Source organism: Hemicordylus capensis, chromosome 6, assembly GCF_027244095.1.
Source record: "Hemicordylus capensis ecotype Gifberg chromosome 6, rHemCap1.1.pri, whole genome shotgun sequence".
Taxonomy (NCBI): Eukaryota; Metazoa; Chordata; class Lepidosauria; order Squamata; family Cordylidae; genus Hemicordylus; species Hemicordylus capensis.
The window spans coordinates 54,497,821-54,525,063 of NC_069662.1; the positions used below are offsets into that span (position 1 = coordinate 54,497,821).

The following is a 27,243-nucleotide window of genomic DNA, read 5'->3' on the forward strand; positions in this document are numbered from 1 at the left end:
GGCAGGTCTTAGGTTTCTTACAGGCTGGGTTAGACAAGGGGCTCCGGCCCAATACCCTTTGACGTCAGCTGTTTGCCATTGCATCCGTGCTGCAAGTACTGGGTGTTCCGTCGCTGTCTGGGCATCCTCATGTGCAATGATTTCTTAAGGGGGCCGCGGTCCTGAAGCCTCCCCTAGTCCACCGTTTTCCCACTTGGGATCTAAATTTGGTGCTGAGGGTCCTGGTGAAGGCACCTTCTGAGCCTCTGCGCACCGTGTCTTTGCGCATTCTTACTTCGAATGTTTTGTTTTTGGTGGCCATTACCTCGGCCCGATGGGTCTCTGGCTTGGGTGCGTTGTCGGTCCAAAAAGAGTTGTCTTGTTTTTCCAGATTATGTGTTGCTGCGCACGGACCCTACTTATCTCTCTAAGGTGAATTCCATGTTCCATAGGTCCCAGGAGCTTATGCTTCCCTCTTTCTATCCCAGTCCCACTTCTCCTAAGGAGAGGGATTGGCACAAGCTGGACGTTCACTGCGCAATTCGTATCTATTTGCGGCACACTAAGGCATTCAGAATTACTGAGTCCTTCTTTGTTTCCTTTCGGGCCTGCTCGTTGGGAAAGAAAATTTCCTCGTCTTCCTTAGCACGTTGGATTTGCCAGACCATTCAGCTCGCTTATGTGACGGCAGGGGAGGCCGTGCCTGACGGTGTTACAGCTCACTCAACTCGGAGTGCAGCAGCTTCTGCGGCTCTAGCCACTTTGGCTTCCTTGGCTGACATCTGTAGGGCCTCCACATGGGCCTCTCTTTCAACCTTTGTGAGGCATTACAAAATACATGATTGGGCCTCTGCTGATGCTTCTTTCGGTCGGCGTGTGCTGCAGCAGGTAGTTCCTTCTTGGGGCCAGAGTATTATTGATCCCGCCCATTATTTACAGCAGCTTGGGTATGTCCCATAATGCTCGGATACAATCCTCGTCTGAGGGAGAATGAATCGTTGGCACTCAACTGAATGGTCATTCTCCTCAGACGTATGGATTGTATCCGACCCACCCGTTCTGTGTGTCTGAGTCTGCTCCCCGCTTTTCTTCACCTTCCTTCCTGTACTCCATATTGCTGTGGGGTGGTATTTTCTGATTCTGGGGTTTTTGTCTCCTTGAAGGGGCAGTTCCGAGTTAACTTTTTAAGCACAGGGATCGCTCTGCAGTCTGTCTTTTCTCTGTTCTTGTTATCTTACCTGTTCTGCAGTGTTTTCCTTTTATTAGCCAGAGCATCAAGGTGCTTGTTAGCGACTGAAGGCTGAGGGGGCTGTCCCTCCCTTCTGCGGAGAGAGAAAACTTCTGATTGGCCCTGTCTCAGAGCAGTAGGTCGTGACAACCCATAATGCTCGGATACAATCCATACATCTGAGGAGAATGACCGTTCAGGTGAGTGCCAATGATTCATTTCAGTTCATAGTCTATTGGTAGTTTCTAAGGCTCCTTGGTTGGGAGCCATGACAGTGAAATAGGCTTGAAGTTAATTTCTGCTTGTAGTGTAGACACATTGGGAACAAGGAGAACCAAAGTGAACTGTTACTGTCATTCCAATTTATTGTTGGAGAGCAGCTAAACTGCCCATTGGGGCATACTGTGCATTGCATCTGCCTGATATAAAATGTGGAATCCTGAGAATCTCCATTCTTGGCAAACATACCACACTCCTATCCATTTTTGTTGTAGAGAAGTCTAAAAGCCATATTATCTGGAGAGAGAATTTGTGGAAGTTAATGGCCAGCCCTGCTGGCTATCTAATCTCATGTGTATGTTTGTTACTCAGACTATGCCCACCACCACCACCCACACACATTTCTAGAGGCAGTCCCAGCTACTATATTTCTTTATAACACTGCCCATGTGTAATTGTCATAGCTCTTACCAGGGTGGGGTGGGGAGCTGTTCACTGGGGTGAATCCTTGATTATAAGGGATTTGCAGTAGGCTACCACCATTAACTTTATTTTAATGTGGAACAAACCACTCTCTCAATATGAGATTCCGGGGGGTGGTGGTAAAGAATATCATGCTTCACCAATAAGGGTTTATTGTTAGATTAAAAGAAAAACAAGAGTATGTAATCAGAACAATTGTCTTTTCATAAAGCAGATTGTGAGAGTTTTCATTAACCAGGCAACTCGGATTCAAGTAGTATAATTTCCCTCACATGTCTAACTTAACTGGTCCCTATCTTATTACTCACGGGCAGGGAACTTCCTGCTGTCTCCAGCCTCAGGGCCTTGGCCTCTCATTTCCTCAGCAGCTTCTCAGCCCGCTGCTTCTTCAGGGCATTCTTGGGACAGAACAAACAGAGCACAGCTTTCTCCTGCTGGTGGCTGTCATTGATCCTCTGGATTGGTCCTTCTGTTTTGATTTTCCCGGGCTTCCCCCCTTATTAGGAAAGGCCTACCCTCCCAGCAGTTGCTCTAAGTGAGGACTAGTCCTCCCTCAGTCTTTCCCATCACTATAGTAACCAAGACTGGGGTATGAGAGCAGCTAGTGTTATCAACATTAGGGGGTTGATGTGAAGCTTCAAGAATTCCATCTTTTGCCCAGGAGTAAGCAGAAGTGCTGGAATGTCAGTTGACTCTGTGAGCCATAGTGGCTTGTCCGGCCCCGGAGTGGGGGCAGGGGCAGCGGCTCTGTTCTGCTTAGTATTGCCCCAGGGTAGCAGCAAAATGCTTGCTGAGGCAGTTCATGACACTCGACTTGCAGAGCCAAGGCAGAGCACTATAGTAAGCTCTGATGTCTGACTTTTGGTTTCTTACGTATAAAATTGTGAAGGTTTGGAAGGAGGGGTGGGAGTTTGGCTGCTTTCTCTCTCTCCTCTTTGCACACAGGAGTGTGAAGGCCAGTCATATCCTGATTTCTGCAGATGGGAAGGTGTACCTCTCTGGCCTGCGCAGTAACTTAAGCATGATCAGTCATGGGCAGCGTCTCAAAGTAGTTCATGACTTCCCCAAGTACAGCATCAAGGTCTTACCATGGCTAAGTCCAGAGGTCTTGCAGCAGGTATGTTAGATTCTTCCTTGGTCTTGTTTTCTTAGCCTTTGTACAAGACCAGTCCTTGCAAAATGTCTCCTATTAATAGAACACATTTTATGGCGTAGAGCCCGAGTCAAGTATTCTAAAATGACTCTATGGTTAATCTTCCAGTCTACCCACTCCATGTTTAGAATTGGTAACAGACTGGATGCGAGCCAAATCAGTGAAGCTCAATCCTGACAAGATGGAGGTATTGTTGATAGGTGGTTCATCTGCTCAGGCAGGGTGATAGTTTTTCACTTGCTCTTGATACGATGAGGTTTACAATTAGTAGGTGCGTGTCTGTCCAGCTTTTGTCATGGGGGAAGTCTAGGTGGCATGGAGCATCTTCTGCCAGCTGAGACTGATGTGCCATCTGCAGCCCCTTGTGGGCAGACTTGGTTTCGATAGCTCCAGATTAAAGTACTGCAAGATGTTGTATGTGAGGCTGCCTCTGAAGATGTCTTAGCTCACGTATTGGGAGCAAACATTGCCAATGCTTAAACAGTTTCACTGGCCCCTAGTCCAGTTTCTGAACCCAATTCAGAGTTCTGATGCTTATCTTTTTGGAGCCCTACATGTCTTGCGACTTGAAGGAACATCAACATGCCTATGCACTGAAATTATCTTTGGAGATGCTTCTTGGGGTGCCCCCTCAGTCCGAGGTGAGGTAGATGGCACCCTGCCTGTGGAATGCCCTCTTCAGGGAGTGGCTATCTTAATGCCTGTTTGATGCCAAATGAAACTTTTTTATCTTCTCGGGCCTCTTAACGTATGTAAGTTTGAAGGTTACTGTCCTTGTGTAAACTGCCCTGGAAATAGCAACTAAAGGGAGGTGCATACAAAGATAATAAATAAGTGGTTTAGTGGGTAGTGTCAGCCACTTTCTCTCCTCTTCCTTCTCCCCCATGGCAAAGGACACTCCAGAACGCTTGTATGTGGAAGCCTGAGCTCAACCACACATGAAGGGGTGTCCCTAGGTACTTTCAGTGTTGAAGAGCTTGTTGTGTTCATTTTTTGTGTGTTTGTGTAACTGTTGCCAAGGCAACTGTAATGAAAGCATCTATAAATACAGTTTTTGTGGGCAGTTGTATTGGATTCTTTAATCCATTTCCTCCTCGTGTTTAAAGGTTAAATACAACATATTTTCATATTATGATTTTAGAATCTCCAGGGCTACGATGCAAAATCCGACATCTACAGTGTAGGAATAACAGCCTGTGAGCTGGCTAATGGCCACGTCCCCTTTAAGGATATGCCTGGAACTCAGGTAGAGTGTGTCCTGCTCCACTAATTCTTCAGCTGCTGACTGCACTTTATGGGAGCAAGGGAGCTGACAGTATTGTGGCATAATGTTGCTGATCATGGTGTGAGCTTTTGTAGCCAGCCACACACAGCTGCTGCCTTCTTCTCATACTTCAGATGCTTTTGGAGAAGCTAAATGGGACTGTCCCCTGTCTCCTGGACACGACCACGATCCCTCCAGAGGAGCTGACCATGAAACCGTCTCGTTCGGGAGCTAGTACTGGAACTGGAGAAGGCATGGCAGCCAGCAATGCCAGGGCCTCCAATGGTGAGGCAGTACCACATCCATATCATCGTACCTTCTCGCCTGCCTTCCACCACTTTGTGGAGCAATGCCTACAGAGGAACCCAGACTTGAGGTACAGCAAGAATCACAGTTGTCTAGACTAGGAAAGGTTTGAAATGTTGGCGCCCCAAGGGTGTTGTGGGCAGGTGCTGCCACTCAAGTTCTTCTCTGCTAATATGGCACCTAGAAACTTGGGATTTTTTAAACTGTTCAAACACTGGTGGGGTCATGGCTGAAGAAAAAACACTGTTGGTCCATGTTCTCCCTACCACATTGTCACACACACACACACACACACACACACACACCCCAAAGGAAAGGCTGGAATCAGGGTGGTATCCTTGGCAACTAAAATGGTTGGTAGGAGGGCTAGCAGGCAAATATTTCACAGGACTTGATGAGGCTTTGAAGCAGCTGCTATAACTATGCCTCTGTAGTAGACCAGTCAGAAGGGGTCGCAGCTGTGGCCACACATACTGCTAAAGGCAAACGTGAGAACCACTGGCCTTCCGGGGAAAGGAGGGAAGGTGGCTTTAGACGAAATGCAAGCAGAATAAGAAGGCTGCATGTGCCTTGCATTTTCTGTTGCCATGCTGCTTTGAATAATCTGAATGTGGGTATTCCTGTGTGGCACAGCTTGCACATCTGGCATGCAAGTTGTGTTTGGTGTGACATAAGGAAGAATGTACAGAGAATGGACTTGTGTGTCCTCTAGTCATCCAGTTCTTCTTGATTATGTGGGGCTGCCTCTGTACATAATCTGGAAACTGCAATTGGTGCAAAATGCAGCATTCAGATTGGTCTCTGGTTCATCTTGAAGAGATCGCATTACATCTATACTAAAAGAGCTGCTCTGGCTACAAATGTTTCCAGGCAAAATACAAAGTGCTTAAACAGCTTAGGTCCAGGGTATTTAAGAGAATGCCTTCTTTGTTATGAGCCCCACCGCCTATTGAGATAATCTGACAACTTTTTAAAAGTCTCTGGTCTAAAGACTTATTTTTTCACCCAAGCTTTTTAACTGTACTGTGGTTTTAAATTGTTTTGTGTTGTAAACTGCCCAGAGACAAAGTTTGCCTACAAACTTGAAAAATAAATAAGTAAATCTGGGGATTTCCATCTGCAGTTGCCACCAGCTCATCAGGTGGCTACCTGGGGACATGCCATCTCCATTTCTGCCCTGAGCCTTTGGAATTTGCTCTTTCAAAAATAAGAGCCTCCCCATCTCTGATAACTTTTTAAAAGGCGGTTAAGATGCATTTGTTCATTCAGACTTTTAATTAGATTCATAGAATTCGTGTTAAATTTCAAATTGTGTTTTACTATAAACTGCCCAGAGACAGGGGTTTGGGGCAGTATATAAATATGATACATAAACAGCCTTTCTGTTCATAGCAATAGCTGGGTTTACTAGATTTCAGGCTCGATTCTTGTTTTTCTTGCACAGGCCAAGCGCAAGTGCCCTTCTCAACCATTCCTTTTTCAAACAGGTAAACTGGAAGTTTTCCTTATATTTACCCTAGTAATGTGCCTGTCTTCTCATACTACTTTAGAACAGAGTAGGCCTTTGGAATTGGGGTGGGGTGGGGTTGGGGGGTGAGAAGAGAGAAACCTTGCTGATGAAACCTTTAAAACATAACTTTATGAACAAATTGTGTTTTCCAAGGCTGTGTGAAATCAGAAGCCTGCACTTGATTAACACTCTTTGTTGATTACAAGCTTTGGGTTCCTCTTGCTGAGTTAAGATTTTTAAATTTAGTTGAGGGCAAGAATTCCAAGGGAGATGGGTTTGTGCAAGGAACAGGTTGACTGTCCCCTGCTAACTGAGCAAAGAGGCACCTTTTCAAAGTGGTGGTTCTCTTTATTTAGCAGGGGGAGAGTAACTGGCCCTATCCACCCCCAGCACAGTACCCCTCCAGTGACTGTTGCTGGTGTCTGTCTTATGTTTATTTTTAGATTGTGAACCCTTTGGGGACAGGGAGCCATCTTATTTATTTATTATTTCTCCATGTAAAGTGCTTTGGAAACTTGTGTTGAAAAGCGGTTTATAAATATTTGTTGTTGTTGTTGAACAGGGGGCAAAACTGTATCTTGGTATGCATGAGCAGTATGGTGGTTAGTTTTTTTGCTCTTGCAGCTCAATGTGGAGACACTTTCCTGCCTTCTCAGTTGCCTGTGAGTTCCTGTAGCTAGCACAAGAATGGAACACAATTCTGCCTCCATCCCAAGTGGCTGAGGCAATGTCATCTCTGCATAAAGGAGATAATTCTTGTCCAGATATCACTCTCAGGGCTTGAAACCTTTTTGTGACAATTTGTCTTCCTATTTGGAAAATGCATGCCAGCCTGCCTACACAGCTGGAATAGCCGTGCAGTTGGCCACTGGCCCCAAACAAGTAGCAGTGTCCTTTGGTAAAGTAGTTTCTCACTCCCATCCTTCAGACTGTTCTCCTATTCACTTTTGCCCATTCTTGTATTGACTTGTTGGCCTTATTTTAGATTGTCTCCACTATAACCTAAAACTAAATTACTGATTTCTTCCAATTGCCCTTGGAGCTGTTCAGACAGTTTTTCAAAAAGTGTGTGTATGTTTAATGTATTATAAAGACAAGAAGGGTGTAGAGCAGGCCAGCTCGACTTAGGCCCCCCCCCCCGCTGTTTTTGGACTACAGCTCTCATAATCCCCAGCCACAGTGTCTGACAGTCAGAAATTATGGAAGTTGTAGGCCAACATCTGCAGGTGGGCCGAAGGAGAGCAGCCCTGGTGCAGTGGTATATTGGTGTGCAGTAGAAGAAAGAACAGCAATTGTATACTGAACTCACAAAAATCCTCTGCACTGAGAGCAATTTCATCCATTTCTCTGCTGGCCGAAACCTTTCCCAACCCTCAAAAACATATTTTCAGGAGGCAGCTGCAGATGTGAGGGAGGGGGAGATGGCTGAATATCATCCCTCCTTGCATGCAACACTCAGTCTGGGTGTTGTCTGCTATCTCTGAGAGCACTCCCCAAAATACAATTTGGTTTCTCATTTTCAGCCACTGTACCTGTTTTCCCTGAGCATAAGAGTCTGGGCGGTCCATTTAATCCACATTCTGTTCACAGTACTAGCCAGCCAGATACTTCTAAGAAACCCCCAGCAGGGTATGAAGGCAACAGTCCCATCTCGGTTGTCTATCTGTACAGATATTAAACTAATAAACTAGATTTTTTAAAAATTCTTTCAATGACAAAGTCAGATACCCAGGATGCCAAACTAATATATGCAGTTTTGATGTCCTAAATCAGGCTTCCTCAAACTGCGGCCCTCCAGATGTTGCTGAACTACAACTCCCAGCATACCCAGCCACATAAAATTGTGTCTAGGGATGCTGGGAGTTGTAGTTCAGCAACATCTGGAGGGCCGCAGTTTGGGGAAGCCTGCCCTAAATGAATGCCGAAATATTCCAAGTGCACTTTTAGGTGATCCCACCTAATGGAAGAACAGTTAGCAGGATGTGTGAGAATAGGTCACTGTAAATTTCCAGTTAATCTTGCTGGCCCAGTGTGCTTAATTATGCTTGTTTTAGATCTGGTTTGCTTCTTCCTTGTCCTCCAGATCAAACGCCGTGCATCGGAAGCACTCCCTGAACTGTTGTATCCCGTCACACCAATCGCCAGCTATGAGGGCATGCACGTGCAAGATCCTAGTTGTATTTTTGAACTGGTATCCAACTTGGAACAGCTTGAGATGGAAGACTGGGAGTTCTAGTCTGGTCCTGGAGCCTTTGTGAAGAAGCTTTCTAGAGACATGGTTAATTTATTTAACCCTCTTCCTTTTCTCACAAAGCCATGATGAATGTTTCATTGCAGAAGTTTACACATCTTCCTTAGGAAGTGATCCAGATGTTGGCACAAGGATAGGAGCAGACCAAGCATGGGTGGAATACATGGTGACTATGTGGTGCTGGACCTCCATTTTCTGCTGTCCAGGTTGAAGCGTGTTTGCCATCAAAATGAAGTTCAACTGAGCCCTTTTCCTTGTGTGCTGTTGCAGGAGTACTGGCCCAAGAGCAGGCATTCTGGTGTCTTTCTTGTAGTCATCCTCTGTTCAGATCTACCTTTTGAGAGTGTTTGGGTGTTCATATGTTAACTACAAAGCATTCTTGCCCATAGGGTCACCAGTGGAAAACTGATGGTTTTGCAAAACCAAGTAGCAGGTACTATTTATAGCTAAGCCTAAATCAAAATTTTGGTCACTTCTCTTCTTTTTTTAAGTTTGAGGGTAGGATGTACCAGTGTGGCGGCAGCAATGGTGCCATTCCCTCTTTAATTTTTCCTGTATCTGCAGTGTAGGTACCACACTTCCCCAGATGTGCCCTAGTATGGTATATAATGGTGAGGGATGGCAGCTGCTGAGAGGACTTCTGCTTGCAAGCTTAGCAAAATGTAAACACAGCCGCTCTGCCACTGTCATGCTGGTATGTCCTGCCCTCCTGTCTTTTAAAACCAAACATTTTGTTTCAAAAACATTTGCTTGCCCTCTGAAAATCACCCCTCACTTCAACTCACTGCCTACACAGGAGATGGCAAAGGGGCAGGGGCACTCTCACTCAACCCTGCTTGAACTGAGCTTAGTCTTCTGTCTAGAATCCCCCCATCTTCTCTCTCTTCCTGCCCACCTGCCCCCACCCTGTTGTTTGACAAAGACATATGGTAGGGATGGCAGATTAACGCCATGGTGCTCAAAGCTGCCAGCAGCAAGTCAGATGGGCAGCCTCTGTACTTGCTGGATAAGGCAGCATTTCTCACTAGTGTCATTACGGCTGTCGTGGCTCACCTTTTTTCTGTGCATCTAAGCAAAGCTGGAGTACTGTCTGCTACAGCTGTGTAGAACATTCCAAACTCAGAATGGGCTGTTTCAAGTGTTCCGAGCTTGGAACAGAACACCTCTTAAAAAGGTGCCTGGGTGGGTGGGTGGGGGCCCTGTTCCAAGCTCGGAACAAAACAAGCCCTTCTGTTTGGAACTTTCCGAGTGTTCCTGTTCTTTAAAAAAAAGAAAAAAATAAAATCGTGAGGGCAGTACTGGGTTCTTAACATTAAATTAATCAAAGTACTCTCATACCACTGCAGCACTCTGGCTGGCATCTTGTATGGCAGCATGTTTCCCACTACAGCTCATGTCACCTGGCCTCCACACATGCCAGAGCACCACATGGTGGCGGTTTGCAGTGCCTGCATTACCACTGGTAAGGGTTCCATTAATGTTAAAAGGTACCTCTTGTCACCTCCAGCACCATAAATATATATATTTAAATAAAAGCAGGAACACTCAATGTTCAGACTGGCTTGGTCACCCTGGTGTTTCAGTCAGAACATTCAGGCTCTTTTGCAGTCTGAGCTCATAACAGCACACACAACCTATTCCATGCACACCTATCTGCTCTTGTTCTTTAAACAGAAAACTTCACTTGCCTCCTCCAGAGAATAGATGAGTTGCTCTGATACATCGTCGGTTCCAGAGCAGCTGTCTGGAATGAGAAGGCAACTTTGTCTATTTCTCTTCCAAATCTCCCTCCCTGCCTATTTTGGCTGTATTTTTTCATTCTGAAACACCGTCTCATCTGCTGTAGTCTTCATCTTGCATAAATACTGACTGATGATGGAAACTTGCAGAATCTCAAATGTGTGCCCTTGTGGTTCTGCCTTTGCTATGCTTCTTGCTGTGCACTGGCTTTTTCTTCCAAATGTTTCCTGTATAGGCTATTTTCAGAAGCATTTTTACCTAATCCAGATACTGAGCCCAGCCTCCTGCATCTGGCTGGCTGCAGGACTGTGTGTGCGTGCATGTGTGTGCATGAGCATGTTACGGTCTACTTGAATCTATGCCAAGTTTGCTCTTCTAGTTTTATTGCCAATAAAAGATTATTTCTGTATTTTTCTCTTACCTGATGCAACATGCTGACAGTTTACTCTGCAGTGAATATTGCTATATGAAAAGAGCTGTCTGCCTGTAAGTGGAAGCACAAAGCTTGAGGGGCCAAATTTTCTAGAAATATTTATTCAGTTATAAAACTAGCTTTCAGGAGGATTGTAAGAGTGGTGGTATCCCAGTATTACTCTGGCTCCTCAGCATTCTCTGTAGTTCCCTCTTCAGCCTTGTGTTTTTCCAGCTTTGCTATTAACTCTGTCAAACAAAATGAAGTATGAGTTGATTTTTTAAATGAAACCCTTTTATCCTTAGGGCAGGTCATGTAGTAGCAAGCATGACTTGTCCCCTTAGCTAAGCAGAGTCTGCCCTAGTTGCATATGAATGGGAGGCTAGAAGGGTGAGCACTGTAAGATATTCCCCTTCAGGGGATGGAGCCGCTCTGGGAAGAGCAGAAGGCTTCAAGTTCCCTCCCTGGCAGCATCTCCAAGATAGGGCTGAGAGAGATTCCTGCCAGTCTGTGAAGACAATAGTGAGCTAGATAGACTCATGGTCTGACTCAGTAAATGGCAGCTTCCTATGTATCCCTAGGATGAAATAGGCAAATCTAATAAGACCATGCATGCGGGTAGGAAGAGTACAATTCCCTACTTTATTCCTTTGCCTCAGGAAAGTTCTCAACCCAGCTGTATTATGCCATAGAACAAACAATTCAGGAACCTGAAAGGAATTGCTTTCTCCTGCTCTTAGCTGGGCACTCGTAAGGCCCAAATGAAAGCCTTATAGCTGTTCAAATCAGTTCTTCAGTCCTCATACTTTGCCTTTAAGTCATGGCTTACAAAAACCACCCAGGGCAACATAGGAGTGCTCAAACTCTTGTTTCTTTCATGTTACCGATAAACAAAACATGAAATGGGGGGGAGCGGGATCTACATACAACCACATATGATAAAATAGTATTTAGTCACACTTCATTGGAAAGAATTTGCTATCCTCCTTGTACTCCGCCCAAATCTATGTATTATGGTTATTAACCCTGTCCTATTAACCTTCAACCAAAGGAGGGTGGAAAGATTCATACAGTTACTATTTCTGTTCTTACTGCTTCCATATTTGCCTCCACTTCCATATCGAGTAGTCCAAACAGGATTACCACTTGGTCAAATAAGTTATAAGCAATGATATTTTGACTAGCTGACATGATCCACAGCATAGCAACAGAAGGACTGCAGATACACAAGCAGCCTTCAGTGCAGGGCTTGCCAGTGGCAGTGCCCCCAGCCCTCAGGTAAGCAGGATACCCAGCACCACATGGATCTCCTCACAAGAGGTCCAGTTGCTACTGCCATTTTTGAGAGGAAATCAGTAGGAGAGGGCTGCCACTGCTTAACATCTGCATAGCCCAGTGCAAATGACAGAAGAGGGGATTGGTAGCAACCCCAAATAATGCCTGGTTAGTGAGCTAAGCCTAAGTTTGTAGATACCTGGACTGGGCATGGAGGAGGAGCAGGGAGCCATTTTTGTCTCTCTTCCTCTCCCTCCTGGAATGAATCTGTTCCTGAGGGTGTCTCAGCCCTCAGGAACAGATTTATGCAGGTATAAAGGGTATTTGGAAGGAGGGAAGAGCGGAGAACACTACGCCTCTCCCCATCTGGTCTGCTGCACAAAGCAGCCTTCAGTACAGGGATGCTGAAGAGCTGCATGCAGAACTACAAGTCACCTTTTGGTGCTGGAGAGCTGCAGATCATGTCCGTCACCATCCCTTATCACCACACATGATTACCAGCAATGAAGTTAGCCCATTTTATCAAAAGTCTATCAGAATCCTGATAGATCATTGCCAACTGCTGTTAAAATACCATCTTTGCAGTGGCAGTAGTATTTTATTTCCTCCCATTTCAGTGGAATTTCAAAAGATCTCAACCTTTAGGCTACTAGTATAACTGATAAGTTTATCCACTAGAACTGCATAGGCTTTTTTGTGTGGTGGTGGTGCTGTTGCTAAAACATTTCAATATTTTGAAGAATGAGTCACTCAGTCTGTAACTTAGATAAAAGAGCTATAGCATGCTTTTTTCTATCCACCCCTATCAAGGAATCTACAGGTCAGAGTACCTTTGGCTGGGTTGAAGACACCATTTGTTTGTTGGTCACATACATAGCATCTCTGGGACTTGCGATAATGTTGTAGAGCACAGCTCTCACAGAAATAATGTTTACACCTGAAACAAGAAATTCTAGTAAGAACTAATCTGCCTATTTTCCTTTTACTATAATTTTAATTGATAATTACTGTCTTCACAGGAGCCCACTTTTGCCACAAAATGTTCATGTATCCACCATCTTTAATTGGGATGGACAACACCACACTATGCTGTTGAGGTGTCCCTCTGTCTGTCTGTCTGTCTCATAAACATACCCCTACCAACCTGGGTGATCTCATACACTAGTAGGCTAAAAAGCATGAATGAGAGATTTATGGCAGAAGACTGGTAGGAGCAGGGTTTCCTTCTGTGTCCGCTTCAAGCTGTGACCCCTTTTACCTAGTTAGAGCAAGCAGAGCTCAATATCAACTTGTCCCCTGTCCCCACCCCCTGGTGCTTGTGCAGTTTCATGCAATATGTGCAACCCTGTCACCATTTTGCCACATCCCCCGCCCTCCCACAGGATAAATCACAGGTTCATTTGAAAGGTCCCAACATCTGGACTTAAGGAGACCTAGATTCACCAGCCATCTTACTTGGTCATCACAGGGTTCTTGAAGGAGCGTCTGCAGATGAAACATTTGAAAGGCAGGTCCTCCTCATCACTGCTTACTTCATAGTTTTCATCATCTACACAAGAGAAGAAGTGTTAACTTGTTTCTGCTGCCACTCACAATTAAACAAAGAACTTTTGCATCTCTGCCTTGTGTAGGGAGCTGTTACCTTGCCAAGAACAGATGATCTCACCATCTACATATTTCCATCACCAGCATATGGGATGAAATTATTGGGTTCAATTAATTAAATTGTCCATGTGAACAGGCATCTTCCTCTCTACACTAGGTTTTTATACAGATGCAGAAGGCAGGGGCACACTTGCTCCCGTAGGCAGACAGCTGGTTACGAGTGGGCTATGTGGAAGCATGATTATGCTAAATATTGCCAAGTATTTAGAGCCTTGACTACCCTGAGCCAAACGGATTTATGTGGAAGTAGCCAACACCACTGTAGAAAGTAGATGCAGCTGAAAAATCGACCAGCAACTGGATGGACAAAGTCATTTAAAAAGTGTAGATTGCTCCTCTGAGCATAGCATCTGGTTTTATGTTCACTTTGGTGACCAGGTGTCAGCCATTGTCCTTTGTGCAATAAGTGGCATCTATGCCTTTGATAGTTATTAGGGAACAGCTAGTGAGCTCGCACTCTCTCTCTCTCTCTCACACACACACACACACACACACCATGGAGGACTCAGTTTACCAGTTCTTGCTCACACGATGGTAGTCTGGGCTGGGTGTGTGTGTTTGGAAATGGAAGTTGGTAACCCACCTAGAAGGGAGGCATGCACAGATACACCGGCTTGCCTGGCTCACTGCAGGTGTGCCTGCTGGGCTGGCCACCACCGCCGCCTCTACCCCCACTGTTACTGGACTGGGTGTTGCCAACATGGAGCCTCCGAGTGGGACAGGAGAGTCAGCGACTGCTGGGCTGCCTGCTGTGGCTGCTTGCCTGCCTCTCACCTCCTAGGCGCAGAAAATACCCAGCCGCTGGCCTCAACTGCAGCCCTGCCCGCTCGAATCACAGCATGCTCCACTCCCTCATGCACTGCTGCCTAGCTGGCTCGTGTGATGCAATGCTAACACATGCATGCATCACGTGACCTCACACGCTTGCTTGCTAGCACTGCCTGCTACGGCTGGGCAGGGAAGTGACTCGTCACCAGGCACAGCGTGGGCGGTGGTGCAGCACGGCCACCCCTGGTACATTAAAAACAACAACCAACAACTGGGGGGCCCCAGGGGGTGTAGGGGACTGAACCTCCGCTTGGAAGTCCGCAAGGAAGGGCACCCCTGGGCACTAAGGACACTGAGAAATCCTGGGAAAGCAAACTGAGGCTACAAAGTAATATTTTTAGAATGCAGGTCCTAGAAAGTCAAAGTTGCCAGGCCTCAATTTAAGAGTGAGATGGTAGTAGAAGAGTTTTTATTTGGTAGGTTCTGGGGAGATTTTTAGACCAAGGAGCACATGTATTAAAAAAGATGGGGACACACTTTAACCAAACTGTAGACGCTTAAACTATATATTTTTAAAACGTTGCAGATTTTTTCCGTTAATGATTTGCAGGTGTAGTGGGGAAGCAAACAAGCATTAAGGAACATCAGCTCATTTCTTTAGGGATTCCTAGGGATGATGCTTCAGAGTTGAGATAGAAATGGCTAACAATAGAAACTAACTACTGAGAGAGAAACCAAAAAGATTAAGAACGACATTAGAAAATCAATCATTAAAGTTAAAGATGGACAAAACAGAGATACTTAGGATAGCATTTAATCCCAAAGCTTCCACAATAATCTCTCCGAGTGTGTTGTGTCTTGTAACAAGTGTTTTTACCAATGCAACTCCAAGTGGATTTGCAACCCAATTAATCGTCTTTAGTGTTAATCCTGATCCTTCAAAGCAGTCGCACTTGCTTTATATCAAAAGGTGGACAGAACATCAGTCAGGATCCAGCCTAGCTCTAAAATGGGACTTTATGACTAAGAATGCTGATGCAACTGGCTGTCCCTTAAACCTGCAAATAGTGGCCAACACAACAACAAATGGGAGTGCTTCAATGCCTGTGCTGCCACACACATCTCAAATTCCACCTGTGCAGCTGCAGAACAGGGCTGTTCCACTCCAACCACAGTTGCACGATGCTACCACCATTATTTTCAATGAAGGTACAACTGTGCGACTGGTTGAGCAATTTTAAGTTGGAGTGGAACAGCCCTGTTCTGCAACTGCACCGGCAGAGTTGGAGACACATACAGCAGCATGGATGGTGCTGAAGCACTTGCATTGCACTGCACTGAATGGCTCATGGGGTGCAAGAGGTAACTGACCCCACTCCCTCTGCCACCATTTGGGGTCCAGCTCCATCCCCTAGGACACCATTCTGGGTCTTGCTCCAATTGGTAGACCTCAGGGTTCTAGCAAAGCCTGAAGTCTGCCTGCTTCTGCTTTAAGGTTTATGTCACGTACACATGGGATGAGTGTATTCCTTCAGCCAAGTTGCTTAAAGGGCTACCTAGCACTGGAACAAATGCAGGCAAGGAGAGGGACTGCACATACCATTAACACCATAGCGTCCCTCGTCCAGCTCTCGCTCAATTTGCCAGCCATGCTTGTAGTCTGACCGGTCATGGAGGAATTTACAGCTGTCTGTAGGAAAAGCAAACAGGTACAAGTGTGTTTACAATCACCCTTGGTCATTTCCACCCTGCTGCCAACACATTTGGCAGAGAGAGACACTCCACCACATGCTTGGTGGGGTATATGAAAATCTGTGTTCAGGAAAGAAAATGAAAAAGCCATTCACCTCCAAAACCACAAAACCCCGTCTCCTTGTAGTCTTTGCAGATGTCTGGTTGGTAGTCCCACCTCACAGTGGCCCTGAGATGCTCTGGGGCTCGGATAGGTCCTTTCCTGAAATGAAGAACAGGAAACTGACACAGCTGCTGGTGTATTAGGCACAAGGAAAGGATAAGGCTTGGTGGGGGTGCAAGGATGGGACAGGAGACTGTCAGATGGCAGTGTGTGGGGGGGGGGGAGGTACAAAACAGGAGTCAATAGTGGTACCCAAAATATTTTGCTGAAAAGAGGTGAGTTTAATTAATGGTTTGATAGACCGAGTGGAAGAATGGCTGTACAAGGCATTCAAAACATCTGCTCTTTTTTAATGCTCTGCGGTATCTGCTAGGGATGTGCACGGAACTGCGGCTGGGCGGTCCGGATGTGGCGGGGGTAGCGCTTCAAGGGCGGGGGGAGGGTGCACTGATCCCTCCTGCCGCTTTCCCCCCCGCAGGCATTATTTTTTCATAAAAACCTTTGGGGTGGCAGCATACTTCCCTGCCGCCCCGTTGCCATCCTCGGCCAGAAGTGGCCGGAAGTACCGAGCACATGTCCGCCCATCACATGCGCGTGTATGCACGCCAGACGGGTGTGCGTGCACATGCGATATGCGTGCCAGGTACTTCCAGCCAAGAAGGGCAACAAGGCGGCAGGGAGGTATGCTGCCGCCCCAAAGGTTTTTATGAAAAAATAATGCCAGCAGGGGGAAAGCAGAGGGAGGGATAAGTGTGCCACTCCCCCCCCCCCCACCGGGGCCTTTGATCTTTGAACCAGCCCTGTGTTCAAAGGCCCGTAAAAGGGACTCCGAACAGGTTCGTGCGCATCTCTAGTATCTTCTGCCCTGTGGTATTTTGAGGAAATTTCCAGTTGTAGCATCACAGTATTTAAGGTCAACTAATAACGTAAATGGAGAACGTAAGCAGAACTGTGAGCATCCCCAACACGAAAGGGATACAACATTCTGCAGAAAGAAGCCAGACTTTCTTGAGGCATAAGCACATAGACTAAGTTGCTCTGCTGGCAAGTCTCAATGTTGCCAATGCTTTCCCACCCCCTGGGAGAACCACCAAATTTTCCTGTCTTACCTTACCATGCCTGAGGAGGCATTCCCCATTGATGTATCTTTTGGCTTCACATACTTTTGATAATTATTGATCCCACGGTAAATCTTATCATCATCCTTTCCTCTGAGTTCCTAAAAAGAGAAAGGAAGGGTGCAAAAGATGACAACAACAAATAAGCAGGGCAACTTGGTAACCACATCTGCCTCTTGTTCATCATGAGGCATCATTCTAATTCCAACACAGAAGTGCCAAGAAGCAGCTCTAAAAATGGCAGAGAATGAGGAAAGGAAGTTATTGGCTGGAACACAGATATGAGACTGGAGTGACAGTAGAAAGCATATCCATGAACAGTAATAGAAAAGTAAAAACAATATTATACTGCAGCTGAAGAGGAAGAGAGAAGGTGAGCAAAAAGAGGCTGAGACCACATCCAAGTGGTTAGGAAAAAACCAATTCTAGCAGCCAAATTCTAGATGGAAATGAGGATGAGAGGCAAAATGGAAACTGAGAAGGCCTGATCTTTTTCCATTGCATGAAGTCATAAGATAAGTTAACATCAAGGGAAGAAATGGGAGCTAATCAGATATTTACCTCCTGTATTTGCTGGCTACGTTCAAAGATGGCTTGGGCATCTTTCTCCTTTTCTGTATCCAGTTCATACACAGCTGTTGCCCCCATGTCCTCTGGACCCACAGGTTTCTACAACACAAGGGACAGTGAACATGTTAAGCTAACAAAGGGCTCTTTCTGCAATGATATCAATTATTAGAGAGGTTCCCCAAAGCAGCAGTGTTGCCTCGAAAGCACCCGTACCGCAGATCTCGTTGACTTATAGGAGACTCCAACTCCTTGAGACTTGCCCTCATCATCACTGCTGCTGGACCCATATGATGTATTGTCCTTTGTGCTTCTTTTAGTCTGAAAGATGGGAGAATTTGAGAACATGCATGTTAGATCCAGAAATATACAAGAGGGCACATCTTCACTCGCCCAAAATCCAGGGGAGAACTGACAGACAGACTTGCATCACCTTTTGAATCATGGGGTTGGAGACTTCCTTGCGTCTCTGCTTCTTAACTACTGCGCTGCCTTCATCACTGCTGCTTCCTATTGCCAGGAGAGGGAGGGAAAGAAACACACTTCATTACCAAAGTCAATACATACTAAAATGGATGAATACTGGCAGCCCCTTCAGGCCCCAAGTTGCTTGTTTGGCAAAGAACTATCTGCCAGCTACACTGTCCATGTAAACATGAGCAAAGGCAGGCAAGCTCTATTCAAAAGGTCATGCCTTGATTATGTACTGTTCCCACATATTATGTTCAGCAGTACACCGTGATGTGAGATGGAAAGTTTCCCATAATGGGGAAACATTCCAGAACCATTTCACTGCTCAAAGTTTCTATGAACAAGTGTCCATGTCCAAAATGTAGTTTCATAAGCTTAATAACTTAATGAATAGATTCAATGTTCAGTCTAACCTCTTTCAAGTGACAGGCATATATGCGTAACTACATAATATACATTCATAACTCTCTAGGCATGCAAAAAATTAGCATTTTAAAGTTCTCTATACCTTAATGTTTTGTTTTAAAATGTAAAATGGAAGAAAGGAAGTGTGTGCTATTGGGTTACACATCTAAAAAATTTACAAATATTATCTTAAAAATGATCTCCAAGTATAGCTTTGCATTTATTTGAATGTGACATTTAAATTGCATGAAATGTGCTCTTCTCTCATGAAAATGTTAGAGAAGTTAGAATATGTTAGAAAGTTTGTTAAGCTGAAATTAACTGTTCATGGGGTGCAAGAGGCAGAAAATAACATAGGAAGAGCCCCATCCGATGTCTCTCTCATTGTTATTTTCCCTATTTCCCACAGTAGTCATCCAGATGCTTCTAGGAAGCTCACAAACAGGACATGAAGAGAGAGCAGGATGCCATCGTGCCTCAAGGAGGCGATGGTAAGACCATTATTTAAAAAGCCCTCCTTTGATCCCTCCAACCCGGACAACTATAGACCTGTCTTTAACCTTCCCTTTTTGGGCAAGGTGATAGAGTGTGTGGTGGCATCCCAGCTGCAGAGGGTCTTGGATGATACGGATTATCTGGACTTTTTTCACTCTGGCTTCCGCCCTGGAAATGGGACTGAAACTGCCTTGGTCACTCTAGTTGATGACCTACGCCAGGAACTAGACAGGGAATATGTCCCTGTTGGTTCTGCTGGACCTCTCAGCAGTGTTTGATACCATCAACCATGGTATGCTTCTGGACTGCCTCTCGAGTATGAGAATCAGAGGTACTGCTTTGGCGTGGCTCCAGTCCTTTCTTGGGGAGAGGGTCCAGAAGGTGATGCTGGGGGACTACTGCTCGGCTTCATGGCCATTGGCATGTGGGGTCCCGCAGGATTCGGTTTTGTCCCCCATGCTGTTTAACATCTACATGAAACCGCTGGGAGAGGACATCCGGGAACTTGGACTGAGTTGTCAGCAATATGCAGATGACACTCAGCTCATCTCTCCTTGTCACCTGATCCTAGGTAGGCAGTGGATGTCCTGAATCGGGGGCTGGAGGCCGTGATGGGTTGGATGTGTGGGCTAATAAACTGAGACTGAATCCGGACAGGAAGGAGGTAATGTTGGTCAGTAGAAGAGCCAATTGGGATGAGGAGATTTTACCGGTTCTGGATGGGGCTGGAGTCCCCTTGAAGGAGCACGTACGCAGCTTGGGAGTATTACTGGACCCAGTTCTGCTTTTGGAAGCTTAGGAGGAGGCGGTGGCCAGGGGTGCCTCCGTACAGCTTCAGCTAGTGTGCTAGGTGCATCCATTTCTCGAGAAGGCAGATCTGGCCAGTTACCCATGCCTTAGTCACGTCATGGCTGGATTACTGTAACACGGTCTACGTGAGGCTGCCCTTGAAGAATATCTGGAAACTGCAGCTACTGCAAAATGAGGCAGCTAGGGTTTTATCTGGAGCTGCCCAGTGGGAGCACATCACACCCATTTTGAAAGAGCTGCACTGGCTACCAGTTTGTTTCCGGGTCCAATTTAAGGTGCTGGTTTTGACCTTTAAAGCCCTTAAAGGTTTGGGCCCGGGATACCTGAGGGACGGCCTGCTCTCAAGGGTTGCTGCCCACTTGACGAGGTCATCTGAGGGGGCTGTGCTCCAGGTGCTGACAATAAGGGAGGCTCAGCTGTCATGCACACGGGACAGGGCCTTCTCTGTTGCTGCGGGTTTGTGACCCACGTGTTGACTGCACGGTGACTTGCCTGCCTGGTGCGAAGGTTGCGGACATCAAGAACAGGAATAGCGAGCATAGCGAACAGGAATAACAAACAGGACATAGGAGTTTTGCAGGAGTTTAGCTGGAAGTGTGCGGGGGAGTTTGGAACAAACCCCTGTGATCACAAGGAGCCTGGTGGAGAAGGGAACATAAGTACATATCCCTTCCTCGTATCCCTCATATCTTGGGAAAGGCTGTTTGGACAGTTAAATAGCTGACCATTACAGCTGAGACCTATCCTTCAAATAAACTACTTCCAATAAACTATCTCTAAATACTTTAAACAGCCAACAAGACAGTATGAAGATAGAAAGTCAGCAGGGGAAGGGGCACTTCCCAGTGTATTGTACAGAGTGCAACATGTATGACTATTCATGGGCAGAAGTCATGAGTGTGTGCTCGGTGCAAGGAGCTCCTGGCCCTCAGGGAACAAATCCATTCCCTTGAGACCAAGGTGGCGGATCTGGAGAAGCTCAGAGAGACAGAGAGGCATGTGGACGAGACCTTCAGGGATGTGATAGAGGCATCCCACTCCAGGGCTGGTAGCTCCTAGGCTGTCAGGGAGAATGAAGGTGTTGGGCAAGGAGGACATCGGTCGGAGGAGGAGGGAAATGCTCCTTTAGAAGGGACCCCTTCCATGGATAATGAGCCCATATCCTCTCGCACAGGGGATACTCCTCTGGGGGGGTGGGGGCCTCCTTGTAGTGGGTGATTCGATCATTGGAGGTATAGAGAGATGGGTTTGTGACCCGCGTGTTGACCGCACGGTGACTTGCCTGCCTGGTGAGAAGGTTGCGGACATCACGCGGCATCTAGATAGGGTCCTAGGCAGTGCTGGGGAGGAGACAGCTGTCGTGGTGCATGTCGGCACCAACGATGTGGGGAAATGTAGTCGGGAGGTCCTGGAAGCCAAATTTAGGCTGATAGGTAGTGTATTGAAGTCCAGGACCCCCAAGGTAGCATTCTCAGAAATGCTACCTGTTCCACGCACAGGTACAGTGAGGCAGGCAGAGCTGAGGGGTTTCAATGTGTGGATGAGACATTGGTGCCAGGAGGAGGGGTTTAGATTTGTTAGGCACTGGGACACATTTTGGGGCAAGCAAGACCTGTACAAAAGGGACGGGCTGCACTTGAACCAAGATGGAACCAGACTGCTGGCGCTTAAAATAAAAAAGGTTGCAGAGCAGCTTTTAAAATGACACCTGGGGAACAGCCGATGGGAGCTGGGCAGTATCCCGTTTGGCAAAAGCCATCCTTTAAAGTGTGAGGCTGCAAAGAATTCAGATAAAACTAATGGGGACAGAGCAGAACCACATAAAGAGCAGACAGGAGCCGGTGCCAGCAGATCAGAGTCCAAAGAAAAGCATACTTCAGGGGAGAGATTCAGTGTATTGGTGCTTATATGCCAATGCCAGAAGCCTCCGAGCCAAGATGGGTGAGCTGGAGTGCTTGGTTACTAACGCAGAAATAGATATAGTGGACATAACAGAAACATGGTGGAACAGTGAGAACCAGTGGGACACAGTTATCCCTGGGTATAAACTCTACAGAAAGGACAGGGAGGGGCGCCTTGGAGGTGGAATAGCACTGTATGTTAAAGAAGGAAAAGAATCTAACAAGCTAGAAAACCTAGGTGGACTGGAGTCCTCCACAGAAACACTGTGGGTGACTATACAAGGCCTGAAAGGGAACGTGATACTGGGGATGTCCTAGCGCCGTCCAGATCAAAATGCCGACAGTGACTGGGAGTTGCAGGAGGAAATCAGGGAGGCGTCAAGGAGAGGCAGGGCTGTAATCATGGGTGACTTCAATTACCCACACACAGACTGGGTAAACTCACAGTCAGGTCAGGACAAAGAGGTCAAATTTCTAGATACACTAAATGACTGTGCCCTAGAACAGTTGGTCATGGAACCAACCAGAGAGAAGGCAACCTTGGACCTAATTCTGAGTGACACCCAGGACCTGGTGCGTGACGTCAGTGTCATCGACCCTTTAGGGAACAGTGACCACAGTGCCATCAAATTCAGCATACATGCGGGGAGAGAATCACCAAGGATGTCTAACACGGACATTTTGAATTTCAGAAGAGGAAATGTCTCCAAAATGAGGAGTATGGTGAAAAGAAAGCTGAAAGGGAAAAACAAGAGAGTCACTTCGCTCCAGAGTGCATGGAGTTTACTCAAAACCACAATACTAGAAGCCCAGTTAGATTGTATACCCAAAAGGAGGAGAGGTACCACTAAGTCCAGGAGGATGCCAGCATGGCTAACGGGTACCCTCAAGGAAGCCATAAAAGGGAAGAAGACTTCCTTCCGAAATTGGAAGGCCAGTCCAAATGAAGAGAACAGAAAAGAACAAACTCTGGCAAAAGAAGTGCAAGGTGACAATAAGGGAGGCAAAAAGAAATTTTGAGGAACATTTAGCCAAAAGTATCAAGGGGAATAACAAAAATTTCTTTAAGTACATCAGAAGCAGGAAACCTGCCAGGGAGGCAGTTGGGCCATTAAACAATGAGGGAGTGAAAGGGATTATTAAGAAGGATATGGAGGTTGCAGAGAAGCTGAATGAGTTCTTTGCGTCTGTCTTCATGGCAGAGGATACTGAGCACATACCTGTTCCTAAACCAGGCTTTTTAGGGATGGAGGATAGAGAGCTGAGTCAGATAGAAGTAACAAGAGATGATGTACTAAACTGTCTGGAAAAACTGAAAGCTAACAGATCACCAGGGCTGGATGGCATCCATCCAAGAGTCCTCAAAGAACTCAAACGTGAAATTGCCGACCTCCTTGCTAAAATGTTCAACTTATCCCTGCAATCGGGCTATGTAACAGAGGACCGGAAAGTAGCAAATGTAACACCGATTTTCAAAAAGGGACCCAGGGGCGATCCGGGAAATTACAGGCCGGTTAGCCTAACGTCCGTTCCAGGCAAATTGATGGAAAGCATCCTCAAGGATAAAATGGTAAAGCACCTAGAAGAACAGGCCCTGCTGGGAGTGAGCCAGCATAGCTTCCGCAAAGGTAAATGTTGCCTCACCAACCTATTGGACTTCTTTGAGGGTATCAACGAGTGTGTGGATCAAGGTGATCCAGTTGACACAGTATACCAGGACTTCCAAAAAGCTTGTGACAGAGTTCCTCATCAAAGACTCCTGAGGAAAGTTAGCAGTCATGGGATAAGGGGACAAGTATATGTGTGGATTGCTAACTGGTTGAAAGACAGGAAACAGAGGGTAGGTATAAATGGAGAGTTTTCACAATGGAGGGAAGTAAGAAGTGGGGTCCCCCAGGGATCTGTACTGGGACCAGTGCTTTTTAATTTATTCATAAATGATCTAGAAGCAGGGGTAAGTAGCGAGGTGGCCAAATTTGCAGATGATACCAAACTCTTCCGGGTAGTGAAATCCAAAACGGATTGTGAGCAGCTCCAAAAGGATCTCTCCAGACTGGGGGAGTGGGCGACAAAATGGCAAATGCAGTTAAATGTTAGCAAGTGTAAAGTGATGCACATTGGGACAAAAAAAAACCCAACTTCAAGTATATGCTGATGGGATCTGAGCTGTCGGTGACTGACCAGGAAAGGGATCTTGGGGTTGTGGTGGACAGCTCGTTGAAACTGTCAACTCAATGTGCAGCAGCTGTGAAAAAGGCAAATTCCATGCTAGGGATCATTAGGAAGGGGATCGAAAATAAAACGGCTAATATTATAATGCCCTTATACAAAACTATGGTGCGACCACACTTGGAGTACTGCGTACAATTCTGGTCACCACATCTAAAAAAGGACATTGTAGAACTGGAAAAGGTGCAGAAGAGGGCAACCAAGATGATCAGGGGCCTAGAGCACCTTTCTTATGAGGCAAGACTTCAACACCTGGGGCTTTTTAGTTTAGAAAAAAGACGACTGCGGGGAGACATGATAGAGGTCTATAAAATCATGCATGGTGTGGAGAAAGTGGAGAGAGAGAGAAATTCTTTTCCCTCTCACACAACACTAGAACCAGGGGTCACTCCATGAAATTGATTGCCAGGAGGTCTAGGACCAACAAACGGAAGTACTTTTTCACACAACGCATGATCCACTTGTGGAACTCTCTGCCACAGGACGTGGTGACAGCCAACAACCTGGATGGCTTTAAGAGGGGTTTGGACAACTTCACGGAGGAGAGGTCCGTCAAGGGCTACTAGTCGGAGGGCTGTGGGCCACCTCCAGACTCAAAGGCAGGATGCTCTGAGAACCAGTTGCAGGGGAGTAACAGCAGGAGAGAGGGCATGCCCTCAACTCCTGCCTGTGGCTTCCAGCAGCATCTGGTGGGCCACTGTGTGAAACAAGATGCTGGATTAGATGGGCCTTGGGCCTGATCTAGCAGGGCTGTTCTTATGCCCCCAGATTCTGGAATGCTCTCGTGGTGGCTATTTGCTCCTCGTTCTCCATCACAGTTTTTAGAAAGCTTTTTACCCAGGCTTTTATAGGATTGTCTCTACTGCTGCTTCTTTGTATTTTGTACAGTTCTTATGCTTGTATTTTAAATCTTTTTAGTCAGATTTGTTTTTATATTTTAGCTTAATATTTTAGTGTCATTTTGATAGTCTTGTTTTTAATTTTTATGTGAACCACCTTGGGATTGTTTTAATGAAAGGTGGTATACAAATTTAACAATAAATAAATAAAAATAAGTGAAGTTGCCCCTCAGCAACTGCTGTTCACATGTAGGCTGTCTCCAAACATGAAGTTTCCATTTAGCAGCTATCGCTAAAAAGAGAGGGTTTGAATTCAACAGGCAAGCTGGCACACCCAGCCCAATAAAGTCAGCCACTCTCTAAAAGCCAGCTGTGCTCAGGGCTGCCAACTCTGACTGAAGTTATTCTTTCTGGAGTTTTCCTCCAGTTTTTTACATATCCATCCCCTATTTTTCACATTTTCCCTATCCATCCCCAGCACAGCATCCCTCCAGGGGCTGTTGCTAGTGTCTATCTTATCTTTCTTTTTTAGATTGAGTCCTTTGGAGGAAGGGAGCCATTTTATTTTATTATTTAATATCTATAGAAACCTCCGTGGAAACCTTTGTTGAAAAGCAGTATATAAATATTCATCAGTCTTTTCATAATGTCAAGCCATTGCAACTGCAAGATTACTTTCAATAGTGACCTGAACATAGTAAGCTGCCATATCCTGAGTCTATCATTGTCATTGGTCTATCTAGCTCAGTATTGTCTTCACAGAGTGGCAGCGGCTTCTCCAAGTTTGCAGGCAGGAATCTCTCTCAGCCCTATCTTGGAGATGCTGCCAGGGAGGGAACTTGGAACCTTCTGCTCTTCCCAGAGCAGCTCCATCCCCTGAGAGGAATATCTCCCAGTGCTCACACTTCTAGTCTCCCATTCATATGCAACCAGGGCAGACCCTGCTTAGCAAAGGGGACAAGTCATACTTGCTACTACAAGACCAGCTCTCTCCTCCTGGGAGACGTAGGCCGATTTCGTGAGGCCTGTCCTGGACGGCTGGCAACTCAACCCTTGATGACAACATACTCCCCCTTCACTAAGACAACCGCCCGCCCCCACCTCCCCCCCAAAAGACGCGCCACGGCCGTCCTGCGGTCATGGTGAACAACGAAGCTGCTCGTGGTGGAGATTCCCCTCCAGCGCTCACTGCGACAGTGGCTCGGGCTGCTCCTGCTCTCCCTCCCACCCCAGATGGTGGTCCACCCCGTCACCATAGAGAGAGGAGACAGAAGCGCAGCCATTAGCCGAGTCCTTCACACCACCTGAGCCTCTCCAGCCCCACTCCAAGGCAGCTCGCGCCGTCGCCCCGAGTGACAGAGGCGACGGAGGAAAACGATTGGTTGAGCGTATCCCTCACCGGCTTCCCGGTCGCTGTCTGGTCTCTTGCGCTGACCCCTCCCGGGCGCGGGCCGACGTTTCTTGAAGAGAAAGCTGCAAACAGGCTTCGCATCTGCCATTGTGATCATCTGAGTCCAGGCGGAACCGGAACAACAGCGCTCTGACTCTTTCCTCCATTGAGAAGCCATGATTGGTCACTATGTTGCTTGTAACGTAGACTTAAAGGATAGACTCACACATGAGCGTTAACTTCCGGGTTCACCTAGAATGTTCATCTTGAGATTTACGAAGATATCAAGCTTATGCGTGCTGCTGGTCAATGAAGTAAAAGGCTTCTGTATGCACCTGAGAGGAGGGAGAAAGGGGGCAATTTAACAGTATTGTTCTTTTCTGGAATCCGAGAGAGATGCTTTGTGTGAGTGAGTGTTGCAGCCATTCTTTCTCAGCACTTGTCCCAAGCTGCAAAAATGATGTCTTTACATTTGCGCTTTGAATATTCATATTATTATTCTATTATTCATTATTATATCCATTATTCATAATACCTATTCATAATTATACGAAGATCTTGGGTTTCTCTATTGTTTCTTTGGGCAACACTCATTTCCCCCAACGACTAGAAAAACAGTATCAACAATAACCGGGAAGTCACTACTCAGGGGCCAGGGCAATAGAATGGTACATCTGAACTTGAAGGTGGCGTATGTTTACGGAAGTACCAATTCGGACCTCTCTGGTCTGCGACTCTACTCTTTTTTTATCTCCATGATGGCAGCGAGGCTGCACGCAAGTTAAAGTACAAGGCTTCTACATTGAATTGAGTGTCGCCTTTGCGCTCTATGGTGGCAGCAAGGCGCTTTACCACAGAAATAGAAAGACCTGAGTGGGGGGGGAGAGGGGAGGGGCAGGGAAAGGGGCGG

At 46.3% G+C, this 27,243-nt stretch overlaps 2 protein-coding genes across 8 annotated transcripts in view; one reads left to right on the forward strand and one right to left on the reverse strand.

Moving 5' to 3' along the window:
* The window catches only part of STRADA (STE20 related adaptor alpha), a 31,356-nt gene extending 20,814 nt beyond the window's left edge, over positions 1-10,542 (forward strand). For all 6 annotated transcript variants that reach the window (XM_053259043.1, XM_053259039.1, XM_053259040.1 and 3 more), the window contains 5 exons: positions 2,855-3,026; positions 4,204-4,308; positions 4,461-4,702; positions 6,077-6,119; positions 8,226-10,542. In XM_053259043.1, coding sequence (XP_053115018.1) covers positions 2,855-3,026; positions 4,204-4,308; positions 4,461-4,702; positions 6,077-6,119; positions 8,226-8,378 — 715 coding nt within the window. In that variant the 3' untranslated portion in view covers positions 8,379-10,542. The remainder of the gene's footprint in view (positions 1-2,854; positions 3,027-4,203; positions 4,309-4,460; positions 4,703-6,076; positions 6,120-8,225) is intronic.
* Positions 10,543-10,651: 109 nt separating this feature from the next.
* On the reverse strand, positions 10,652-26,636 carry RNF113A (ring finger protein 113A). 2 transcript variants are annotated; one of them, XM_053259045.1, is made up of 10 exons: positions 26,343-26,636; positions 18,227-18,303; positions 18,010-18,114; positions 17,788-17,895; positions 17,218-17,327; positions 16,101-16,207; positions 15,854-15,943; positions 13,276-13,369; positions 12,651-12,757; positions 10,652-10,793 (listed from the first exon to the last, which is right to left on the reverse strand). In XM_053259045.1, the coding sequence occupies exons 1-10, from the start codon at positions 26,509-26,511 to the stop codon at positions 10,723-10,725; spliced, it is 1,038 nt and encodes a 345-aa protein (XP_053115020.1). In that variant the 5' UTR covers positions 26,512-26,636; the 3' UTR covers positions 10,652-10,722. The 2 variants fall into 2 exon arrangements, with proteins under 2 accessions (XP_053115020.1, XP_053115021.1); XM_053259046.1 differs by lacking the exon at positions 26,343-26,636 and adding an exon at positions 26,248-26,307.
* Between the last annotated feature and the right edge of the window lie 607 nt (positions 26,637-27,243).

Excerpts from the sequence above, each read along its gene's own strand:
- RNF113A (XM_053259045.1), bottom strand. The coding sequence starts at position 26,511 with ATGGCTTCTCAATGGAGGAAAGAGTCAGAGCGCTGTTGTTCCGGTTCC. Across the intron at positions 17,896-18,009 it reads ATAAGTCAACGAGATCTGCG|AAACCTGTGGGTCCAGAGGA; the intron begins GTACGGGTGCTT and ends CTTGTGTTGTAG. Across the intron at positions 15,944-16,100 it reads GGGGTTTTGTGGTTTTGGAG|ACAGCTGTAAATTCCTCCAT; the intron begins GTGAATGGCTTT and ends CTTTTCCTACAG.